We start from the raw sequence: 12,364 nt of genomic DNA, 5'->3' as shown, positions 1-12,364 counted from the left end.
GTCCACGGCGTTTGAAACTGACTTTATAAAGAACATCGCCTCTACCCTGTGTATATATCCCGTTGCGTGAACAGACTGTAAAATAAACTGAATGAAATGTAATAATGAAATAATAGCCGTGGCTCTGTTCTGCTTTATTGATAAAATCCGGTCGTAAATGGAGTAGCTGGCATTTCTTTCGCCATTAATCTGAAACAAAATAAGAGGGTTCTTGGCTGGTTTACGGGCAACCGTGAATTTTGCAATGCGTATGATGGCTTTTATCATTTGCTATTACAACGTTCTGATTAAATACATCAGTTTGCGTCACGGACTAGATGGATTCTTTATTAATATATAAAATTATAAATTGACGACACTGGTACTTAGCAGACTTTGAAAAGCTGTCAAAATAAGGGTTGACCCTTCTTTTATTCTTCCATTTACAGATGTTCTCGAATGGTAAACCGTCGACGTCGCCCAAAGCACGTCATTACGGATCCTCCTGATCCATTAACTGTGCTTTTAGGCACCACAAACACCGGTCACCGTCCTCGTCGAACTCGTCGCTTGCGACGAAGGGCTCGACGAGCGAACTAACCCATAGACACAGCCCACTGAGTTTCTCGCCGGATCTTCTCAGTGGGTCGCGTTTCCGATCCGGTGGTAGATTCTGCGAAGCACTGCTCTTGCTAGGGTCAGTGTTAGAAACTCCGGTTTGAGCCCCGTGAGCTCACCTACAAACGTTAGGGTGAAGCTGAAATAGCCTCTCAAGACTATCAGCATAGGTAGGGGAAAAAAAACGATGTTCCTTCAAGGTGAAATTTGTTTGAGAATGTACCCACATAGCCATCGAACATAGAAATGCATGGATGGATGTGCATGATAATGCAGATTTTGAAGTCTCGTGATCGATAGTGATACTTGTATCAGTCCTGGATTGTGAAGAGTACTTGGAATCAATTGAGCTATCATATCCTACTACACGGAGAGGCTACGCATGTCATTCTTAAAACAAGGTTTGAATAGAGTCCTAAACGGGACCGCTGTTCTTCTAGGATTACCAGTAAAGACCAAATGGGATGAACGTGACGCGATGTAACGATTGCAATAAAACATAGCTATTATGTTGAACACAGATAGAACAAGGTACACCCGTCCGTGCGAAGCTCAATAGCCTTATAATAGGCTACCAGCGAATAGCTAGGTAAAAAAAACAAGATCAAACTTAATTATAACTATAAAAGTGGCTGTACTGATACCTTAGAATTCATATCTCAATGTGGGTGGCGGCATTTGCGTTGTAGATGGTATGACGTCTATGTAAATTGTTCTGAGCAGAGTCGTACTTAGGGGCGTAGTATCTAAGATTTACGTGGGAACTTTCTATAGTATGAGAGATCAAAGAGAATAACGCTCAAAACGTATTCTAACTTATTCCCATCACCAAATTCCCTAATTACTTATAGTGTAACCATGCGTTTTGTTTTTTGTTCGCATCTCCTAACTGTAACTACTTGAGACCGTAGAACTTGTACCTCAAAGTGGGTGGCGCAGTTACGTTGTAGATCTCTATGGGATCCAGTAACCACTTAAAACCAGGTGGGCTGTGAACTAGTCCACTTATGTAAGCTATAAATTTAAAAAAAAAAAACTACTAGGTTTCCTTAATACTCAATTTGAGAATCGCAGATAGACTGCGAGTATTGACGTTTCATCGTCCCCCACAGGGGAAATACTTTGTGCGCATACGCGAAATAGCACCTACTGTTGTGAGCGTAGGTAGATTGAAAACGTCTGGAGTGTTCCATCAACGTATCTAGTATGCTTATGTACATATATTCATCGAGCACATGATTAAAACTTAAATTAGCCTCGCGTAGAATTACAGACTGCTAAGCTGATGGAAAAGCGATTGAAGTGGAAATTTGATTTCGATGCCATCACCGTTTCACAGCTTAAGGTCTAAGTGAAAGGTATTTCAGGATATTACGGTTTCATTTAGAACGTAGTGTTTATGGTTTTCTTGTTCGTAGATGGGTGGACTAGCTCACAGCCCACCTGGTGTTAAGTGGTTACTGGAGCCCATAGACATCTACAACATAAATAACCTCTCACCTTGAGATAAAGTTCTAAGGTCTCAGTATGATTACAACGGCTGCCCTGCACTTTAAACTGAGACGCATTACTGCTTCACGGCAGAAATAGGCGGGGTGGTGGTATCTACCCGTGCGGACTCACAAGAGGTCCTACCACCAGTAATTATATTACTGCTTCGGATATTTTTAATTATTTACGGTTTTTGTGATTACCTTAGTAGAATTAGTCAGTAGGTACCTAATCATATCGACGACTTGAGTGAATGTGAGAAACGTTATTGGTATTCTCTTAACAAATAAGTTAATTCAATCACATTCGTATTCTTTTTATAGCAATTTCTATATTGCTAATTGGTATTTTTTAGCTATCCAACTCCTATTGAAACTACCTAGTGGTGTGTGGCTAGAGATATTAATTTCTTAAGGAACAACTACCTACAGGTTTCAGGTTCCAAACATCCATCAGGTTTTCTAGCATCAAATTGCAACAATGTATTGCGATCAATACTATGGGCGTTGGTCTGTTTGAGTTCTAGAAATATCCATTGCGTGCGTCTAGGGTGTGGCTGCATGATACTCATTACTTAGAGGTATGATAGCCTAGCTCGAATATATTAAAACCGATTGTGTAGTCTACAAATACCTGTTGAAAAATAAAACTATTACTATTTTCTATATTATATTTTCATTATTTGGTTATTTAGGAATTTCGATCATTGGACGAAATAATTTAAACGAGCAGACGAGCTCACTGCCCACGCGATCTTGGTCGTTACCGGGGCTCATAGATATCACAAAACGAATGCTATAAAAACTTCAAATAGGTACCTCAATTAAAATTTCAATTACGACTATATCTCGTGTTGTTGTTAATACATTATTTCAAACGCGTAGAATACTTTACAGTTTTCGTGGTCATACTTATGGTACCAAAGTTTGAAATTTTTATTTATTAACGTCTGCCCCACCCTTCGATCCTGAATACTCGGCTGATTCGCGGAAGAAACAAGTAGGACATTCGTACTTACGCAAGCAGATCTCAGAATCACACTCTACGTTTGTGGCATGATTGAAGGTGTTAAAATAAATCAGATGCGCAGCTTTTTTATTTATTTCTAATTTTTTTTTTATTAAAAATTGTATTCACTCGTAAATGTAGATATAAGGATTGCTCTCGACCAAAGCGATGTCTTTCTCGAGCTGCTTGAGTTCTTGTTCCATTTTTGTTTTGCGTAAAATTTTCGGTATCGTATCGGTCAGCATCGGCAACTGAAGAAACGCTTTTTGCATCAGCTCCCAGTTGTTCTTCAAATCCTGAACAATAATAAATAGTGAATAAATAAATAAAGGGTGCACTCTTATCACGTCGTATTTTTTCGTTGGCAGTCGATCATTAAAAAATATATAATACTAGCTGAACCCGCCCGCTTCACTGCACATTTAGAATTAACCTGATTATTTACTGTCTTTATTATTAGGGAGTCCAACAATCATATAAATATTAGCCTATCCATTAAGTACATGTATTTTTAGCATGGATACCAAGCTTAAAGTCAATCGGATGCATGGTTCAGTAGTTATAACGGAACATCCGTAAAAACCACTGTAGATTTGTATATCAGTATTTATAGATATAGATAGTATACAAAATACATAATATACAAAATTCTGGCAGACTTGAAAGAGGTCCGAAACGCAACAATCTTTGCCGTTGACCTCATCCTTGCGTCGTTCTCTTCATTACTGAGGGTCGTGACTCTCTCGCTGCATCAATCTCTCTTGTATGATTGTTCTCCATCTGACAGTTGCCGTTGACAATTAAATATAATCTATAAATTTTCATCGCCTTCCCATAAATTGTCAAGAGGTCAGTGTTGGACAGCCGTAATAATACCATCAAGTCTTATGTTCGAACTCGTGTTTCGGAACAGAAATTAGTTTTTATTATAATACAAATACTATAGGTAGGTATTCATTCAATTGGTTCTAGCAACAATTTTTAGCTCTTCTAAATTCCGAATATATCAATATTGAAAGAAACCATAAACACGGACAGACTGAAGGTAGAATGTGAGGAACAGACATATACATATTATATCGACATTTTTAAAACTTTCCAGGAGAGCCATTTAAAGTATAAAATTTGGATAAATATCATGAAAAAAAAACTTCTTCAGCTAATTGAGTGAAGCAAACTTAATTGAAGTTTTTATGTTTTTTAATTTTTTAATGCTTAGATGGGTGGACGAGCTCACAGCCCACTTGGTGTTAAGTGGTTACTGGAGCCCATAGACATTCACAACGTAAATGCGCCACCCACCTTGAGATATAAGTTCTAAGATCTCAAGTATAGTTACAACGGCTGCCCCACCCTTCAAACCGAAACGCATTACTGCTTCACGGCAGAAATAATTTAAAACATCGGACTATTGATGTTATTGCAAAATAAAACGCATCTTTAGTTACAAAAATATATGTCGCGTATTAAGCGAAATGTCGCTTAAACCAAATAGGTTTTCACCTCTCGATATGTATGTATGTCGACTATCTTTTTAGTCCGTTTTTGCCGCTTCCTCTTTGTGTCACTAATATAGTGTACACGATTTGTATATACCGAGGTAAGAACCCGTTAAATTATAATATTATAGAATTTTCATAATGTGGATGATCTCAAAAGTTTAATGCAATTCGTAGTGGTACCTATTCGCTTTAAGTATATTTCCAGTCTAGTCAAGCAGCAAAGAAACTGCGAAGAAATTTCACAAAGAAATTTAAATTTATTAACATTTACATTAACACGAAAATGAGTAAAAACGTCCTTGTCAGGTCTTAATTTTGGTTAGGATTGTCTTGGTCGTCACGGCTTTAAATAGCAATAAATTCGATTTATATACACATTAGATTTTTAATGAAGAAAAATACCATCAAGATAAGCGAGTGCATATGAAAATATAAAGTCATCATTACTTGTTATCATCAGTGTCGTTACTGGAACGAACGAGAGTAATTCTCAGTAAAGAACGCCCAAGTTTTCGGTGTAGAGTTTCAATAAAGGATGCAGAACAAACAACGTGCAATGTATATGCACATATTTACAGCTTACTGTTTTGAAAGTATGTATTTTTTTATTTTTTTTATTTATTGCTTAGATGTGTGGACGAGCTCACAGCCCACCTGGTGTTAAGTGGTTACTGGAGCCCATAGACATCTACAGCGTAAATGCGCCACCTTGAGATATAAGTTCTAAGATCTCAGTATAGTTACAACGGCTGCCCCACCCTTCAAACCGAAACGCATTATTGCTTCACGGCAGAAATAGGCGGGGCGGTGGTACCTACCCGTGCGGACTCACAAGAGGTCCTACCACCAGTATGTACTTCTGAACTGAATTTTACCTATATTACCGTTCACTGTGTTTTAGTAAAACGAATTTTTATTTATCGACTGTTATGCTATTTTGTGCTCGTATTTATAAAATCCCAAAAGCAAGACTTAGTTAATTTTACGGCTATTTAGAGACCATGGTAAAATTCTCGTTTGTGTGAGGTATAACGATAGTCCTACCCTTCGAACCGCTACACCTACTTTGTGGTAAAAATAGAATGGACCACGGTGCCGTCTTAGGGCGTACTGCCAGTGAGGCTTTTATATTTTTGACTCCTTTACGAAAATTGTTCGTGAGTTCATCTTAATTCTGGCGCACACCATTCCTTAATGAGATTGGTCTGTTGGGTATTATAACAAAATGTTGCTGCGGTAAAAAAAAAATATATTGATGCGTGGACGATCTCACGGCCCACCTGATCTTAAGTGGTTACCGGAGCCCATAAGCATTTACAATGTAAATGCGCCACCCAACTTGAGACATGAGTTCTAAGGTTTTAAAAGTACAACGGCTGCCCCGCCCTTCAAACCGAAACGCATTACTGCTTCACGGCATAAATAGGCAGGGTGGTGGTACCTACCCGTGCGGACTCACAAGAGGTCCTACCACTAATAATTACGCAAATTATAATTTTGCGGGTTTGATTTTTATTACACGATGTTATTGTTTCATCGTGGAAGTCAATCGTTAACATGTGTTATGTACGTAGGTATTTCATTAGAAAAATTGGTACCCGCCTGCGGGATTTAAACACCGTTGCATCGCTAGATAGAAATGCACCGAACGTCTGATCCTTTAAGCCACGACGACTTTAAAATACTTTTATATGTTATATAATTAAACTGCTGTCATGGCTAAGCTCGCAGAGAAGTTTTTAAATCTGAAATCTTATCGATAACTTTATGATTTAACTCAGCAATATTATCTTTTTCTGTTTTCTAATTATTATTTAATGTGGTTTACCATAGACACTGAATTATTGCAAACCGAATATCAATGGCGGTTCTATTTAAGCCTCTCGCTCTTTTGATCGATTAAGTAACATTCTATTAAGATACCTTCAACAGCTTCTGCCGTTCCTCCTCGCTGATAAGCTTGCACAAGCTCTCCTTGTTCTGATCAGCGAGCCTGATCTCTTCGAGAGCCTTCTGGATTTTTCTGTTACGCCTTACTAAATATTCTGGAACTCGACCAAAATCCGGTCTGAGGCAATACTCGGGGACTTCGCCTGAACCCTTAATTTTCTTGATGTGCCCATCTCTCGTGTCAACTAGCCTGTTGAATAGAAATTATGGAAGCGTATTAATCTTCCAGAAAATGAACACATGGTTATTGAAATAAATCAAAATACAATAGTATTAGCATTTTTAAGTGAAAAATGTTGGATAATAGGCTACTCCGGTAAAACATCTTTTAGCCAACTCTGGTATATTAATAGGCAGTAAAAACTGCATGCAACAACAAGGGGTGTCTCGATTAAGGGCTTCAGATTCCTTATGTTTATCACTGCTATAAAATTGGAGCAATAATAATCAATAAGGGTTGTAGCAATTTGCTGAATCCCTTCTATAGTAAGGTTTATCTGTTTTAGCGAATTTTGATTTAAGGAAATAGTAGCACCAGAGGCCATTAATCTATTGTTTTTTAAATTTGCTATGTTTCTAACTGAACATAACGTGTGAATATCAATCGAAAGCCCGTTTGCTGTATCTAATCGTCGTGGCGTAAAGGATAAAATACCGAGTATACTCGTGTATGGCCTGACGACCGCCAGTCCGGCGTCCCGAGGGGGAGGGTGATGGGAGAGATGTGCTCCGCACTAAACGCTTCACTTTCCCCCCTTTGCCTTGTCATGAGTTCTGTCTCATGCGAGGTTTGGACGTTGGTTGTTGAGCGACAGGAGGTTTTAGTCAGTTCGACTCTGACATACCCCGCCTAGTATCCCCAGAAAAGGGCGGAAGTCCGGCGATTTCCTCCTGAACAAAAAAAAAAAAATTCCGATATCAAAATGCCGAAACTAATGTTACTAATGTGTACTAATTTTTCTAAGGAAATTCGACCTTAAAAACAGTTTCTCGAACGACTTCCATGATTAAAGATTAAAATCGCAAGACTAAAGAAAAATAAAAACGGCAAAAACACATAATTTTGCAATGCCCTTATAAAATACAACTTAAACATTGACTTCGGCATTCATGTGATATATAGTTTATAGCTTCCGATAATCATTTAACACCTGGACAGAGGGCGCGTTCACCTGTCTATGCGAGTTAAAAAAAAAATGTTACCTACCAACTATGTAGGTTTGCGGCTCCACTTGCAAAGTTGAACCGTGTATAAATTCTACTTAAAACTGAGAATTATTCTTAGCCGTTTCAGAATTTCCGTGTATCGTCATCATCATCATCATAATCATCAACAGCCCACAGTCGTCCACTGCTGGACATAGGCCTCTCCCAATCTACACCACTAAGCCCGGTCTGCGGCTCTCCTCATCCACTTCTTGCCGGCCACCGTGCGGAGGTCATCACACCATCTAGCCAGGGGGCGTGGGAACGTTACGTTTTCCGCTGCGCGGTCTCCACTCGAGCACCAGTCTGCTCCAGCGATCGTCAGTCCTACGGCATATATGGCCAGCCCACTGCCACTTCAGCTTGCTGACTCTTTGAGCTATGTCGACGACTTTAGTTCTTTGTCAAATAATCTCATTCCGGATTTTATCCTTCAGAGAAACTCCGAGCATGGCTCTTTCCATGGCTCGCTGAGCGACTTTGAGCTGACGGACCAACCGTCATGTGAGTGTCGTATGTCTTTGGTATTCATTACATGTTATACATAGCACCAAGTACAATGTAAATACATTTACAAGTTATGAAAAAAAAAAAGTCGATGGAAGCACAAAATTATTATTTTTACTTTCGCGCTTTTAAAGGCCGGAAAAGCTATTTTTAAACTGTACCTTTAACACAGGCTAGAGGTTAAACTTTTTATTTCATTTGTAATACATTCGTTAAAATCACTTTTAAGACTAAAGTAAATTTTCAGAGTATTCGTGCTTTATGGAGATTTGTGCTCTCTTCGGATAAGGTGTAGATGAGAATGTGATGGCGCCAGCCCTGATAATTCTAGGAATAGTTACAAAATATGTACACCACATTAGGAGCAATTGTTAATTTAGTTATAACCCAACAACTACGCACCGTGGCTCCACCGGTTTGGCTTTAGTTTTTATAGCTTTCTTAATATTCAGAATTTTGAAGTTCTTCTGCGGTTTCTCCTCTTTTTTCCCGGGTGGCGGTCTTCTCGGCACGGGAGGAAGATTGCCACCGACGCACTGGTGATCTGTGCATTTAACAGGCTGCCCAATGCCTTCTCCCTTTTTGAGGAATTGTTCTGGAGGCTTAACCGGAGTCTCAGCATAGCCGAACGTACGACGGAGCTTCGGTTTCTTTGTCTCTTTTAACTCTTTCTCTAATTTTGATTCGTACCTGGTAGCATAAAATTTTAATTTAATAGTCATCATAAGAAATGATTATTTCTACAATGTAAAATAAAATAATTATTATGACCCACAAAGGAGCCTCTGGGTCTGCGGAGGGACTTCGGTTCCCTCTGTATTTTGTACCGTATGTTCCACGGGGAGTGCTCTGAGGAATTGTTCGTGATGATACCAGCATCTCGTTTTTACCATCGCACCGCCCGCCACCGGAGTAGAGTTCATCCATACTACCTGGAGCCACTGCGGTCATCCACAGTGCGTTTCCAGAGATCTTTTTTACCACGTACCATCCGGCTATGGAATGAGCTCCCCTCCACGGTGTTTCCCGAGCGCTATGACATGTCCTTCTTCAAACGAGGCTTATGGAGAGTATTAAGCGGTAGGCAGCGGCTTGGCTCTGCCCCTGGCATTGCTGAAGTCCATGGGCGACGGTAACCACTCACCATCAGGTGGGCCGTATGCCCGTCTGCCTACAAAGGCAATAAAAAAAAAAAAGGATAATAGATTAAGAGCAATAAACTTTATATAATAAGTAATAAGCTTTCATTATTGAAAGCTACTATTTTCAATTAAAAAAGTCCCTCGCAGTGTACCTAGTGCGTTATGCTTTTTTTGTAATTCGTGCTTCGTGGAAATAATCATGATGTTATCATCGCCATTCCACAAATGAAGCTTAATTAATTACTTTCCCCTGGAACTAAAGTCGCTATATCTACTGCTACGATTTCTAGAACATTGTCCATCATCGAACCATGATACCATTTAACCATGAAACCAGAAAAGCAGAAATGAAAATCCTTCCAAAGTGTTCCCGGAGTCAAGGTTAGATTATTTTTACTTACTTTTTTAAATAACTGTTACTCTTATTAGTACTCTTTTTTAATAAGTAATCTTTAGTTTATTTTATTATAAATTATCATTAAACAATAACGTATTTTTTAATTATAAAAATATAGCTTTTTTCTGCTCGTTACAGCGGTTCGAAAAAAATATTTAAGTGCCGTCTATCATCTGATTTATATTATTGGAGTTACAAAGTAAATTTTATGAGACAAAGGCATACAGTAAAGTACGATTTACTTAATTTTAATTTGCCTACGGATCATTAAAAAAACATCGTTACAAACTACATATTCCTACAGTTTATTTATGTGTAGAAATATTTTAACTAAACAAATTTTAACATAAGCTGCAACGAGTCAACAAAGTGATGCAAATTTGAATGCCAAACGGGGTTACAACTGTTTATATTAAAACATAAAACTTTCCATGAACCGCCAAACATAAACCGCTTTAAAATACCACGAGATCGTGCTTTAAGCACGTCAAAACAAAACCATTCAAAATTCAGATAGGTCTAATTTTTTAACGAGCACGATTTCTTTGTTCTCGACCACACCCATCGTCATATAGCTTGTTGTTATGTATAGAATCGTTCTGTCGGGGCGACACGTCTCGCCACCCCAGATTTATTGATCCCGACGATCGGTGATGGTTTCCCGGGCCGAGCGTCGCCGTTGCTATATTGATTTCATCCCCAGGTATCTTTCTAGACGTTACCATGGCAGCCGCCCCCTAGTTAATTCGGGGTTTGGCGAGACGCCTCATATACCTAATATGGTTATGTTTAAAAAGCGGCTAGACGTTAAGTGTAGCTATACTTGTGCATTTCAGGATCCGTTGTTAGTTATGGTTCGATTTACAGCTTATTCTCTTGAGAAATGTCAGTGTTTATTTATTTAATGCTCTATAGAAATGCTGTGAAACAGCTTAACGAGTAATATGTAGTAATTGGAGTCTAAAGATATCATAAAATGAATACCGAGAACCGCTTGCATACATGAGATTAAAGTCTCATTTATAATGTATAAAAGTTGTTCCGCCTTTCAATCCAGATCGTATGCCCTGAATAGGCAAGATGGTGGTTCCTATTCGCCGGACTTACAATACATCATACCACAAGTAGAACGTCAAGGATGCCACGGTTTGAATAGTATTGGAACAACCCATATCCTAAACTTCGAACTGAAACGTGCAACCTTTTTGGGATATTGTGGGATAAATATACCAATCAGTGGGGACTCACAAAACGTCCTAACTTAAGCAATGTTCATTTTATTGTTACGATGCTTTTGACAAAAAACTTGCATAAATCGTAATTTCGAACTCTGTCACAATTGATCACTATCAAACTGAAACGGCTCAATTTTACTAGTTTTAATTTCAGATCGGTTGAGCTTAATGGAAAATGTAAAATCAAAAAAATGCCAAATGCAAAGTTAAGCTATTACGTGCCTTGAAGTACGTACATTCGAAAAGTATAAAAATTCACATAAAATCCTTTTTAATTTACCTACTAAAAGACGTGTCATTTTCCGGTAATGAAAAACTGTAAATTTTCATAAGGCTTTTGAAGGTGCAGTTGTTTTGTGCATCAAAGAACGACAAACAAATACCTACATTTCATAGATCACAAAAAATTTTAAACGATATTATTATGGCCCGATTAGTTTTGCGATTCAGTCTATTTCCTGTATTTAATGAGATAACGACGATAATGCAAGAAACAGTAGACAGTAATGTCTAAATACCAATCAGTCCTGGTGGATTTATTTAATCTATTATGCGTTATTGAATTCTACTAGTTCTAATTCGACTCCGACTCGAAGGAAGATGTATTCGCGTACCAGCTGTCTCTAAGCTATTAGGCCTCCCTCGGAGGCAGTCGAATAATTGTTAGCAACCTCCTCTCGGCTGAAGCCCCGTGTTCGCCGGAGAAGCTAGGAGGCTGAAAAGCCTTCGGGGTATCAGCAAACCCCAGAATAGAAATCCCAGAAATAATAAGGAAAAATGAGGTTGGAGTTTTAACCATATTATCTACATGAGGGCTTGTGAACCTAGCATACTACGAGTAAAAAGACGAGTAAAAAGATTTCATCTAGAATCGGCTGTAATTATCAGCAACTTAATATTTTAAGCAACATAAATAATAACAACTTGTAAACTACCTGGGTGTCTTTGGAGGCTCAGGCGGAGGCTTATCGAGGATTGTATAAATAACTTCGTTATGGTGTACTATTTCTACCAAGGACATACTAAAATATAGAAATAATCTATAAAAACCTCTGACTGGGGAAGTTAATCAACAAAACTATATTGCGTCGTCATAGAAACTGTCATGTAGTAGTTATAACTTATGGTGATCGTTACGAAATCTATACGGAATTTGAGTTAAGAGTGAATTTAACCATTTTGTCATAGATAGCTGAAATCAAGCAATATAAAACAGAAACATAGATTCTCTGATAAAAATATATATACTTTAAATTATTGTAATACTAACATATAGGGCGTTAACGTTTTTTGAATTTAGCGCTATTTCAGCGTTCTATCATTGGTCGG

At 38.3% G+C, this 12,364-nt stretch overlaps 1 protein-coding gene across 1 annotated transcript; it reads right to left on the bottom strand.

Moving 5' to 3' along the window:
• Window positions 1-3,171: 3,171 nt before the first annotated feature.
• On the bottom strand, window positions 3,172-12,142 carry LOC101746820 (enkurin). The gene is made up of 4 exons (XM_004932756.5): window positions 11,971-12,142; window positions 8,664-8,951; window positions 6,522-6,738; window positions 3,172-3,392 (listed from the first exon to the last, which is right to left on the bottom strand). Exons 1-4 carry the CDS (start codon window positions 12,054-12,056, stop codon window positions 3,222-3,224), a joined length of 762 nt encoding a protein of 253 aa, XP_004932813.2. The 5' UTR covers window positions 12,057-12,142; the 3' UTR covers window positions 3,172-3,221.
• Between the last annotated feature and the right edge of the window lie 222 nt (window positions 12,143-12,364).

Source organism: Bombyx mori, chromosome 1 (assembly GCF_030269925.1).
Source record: "Bombyx mori chromosome 1, ASM3026992v2".
Classification (NCBI taxonomy): domain Eukaryota; kingdom Metazoa; phylum Arthropoda; class Insecta; order Lepidoptera; family Bombycidae; genus Bombyx; species Bombyx mori.
The sequence above is the reverse complement of the archived record's forward strand: the minus strand, read 5'-3'. Positions and strand labels throughout refer to the sequence as shown.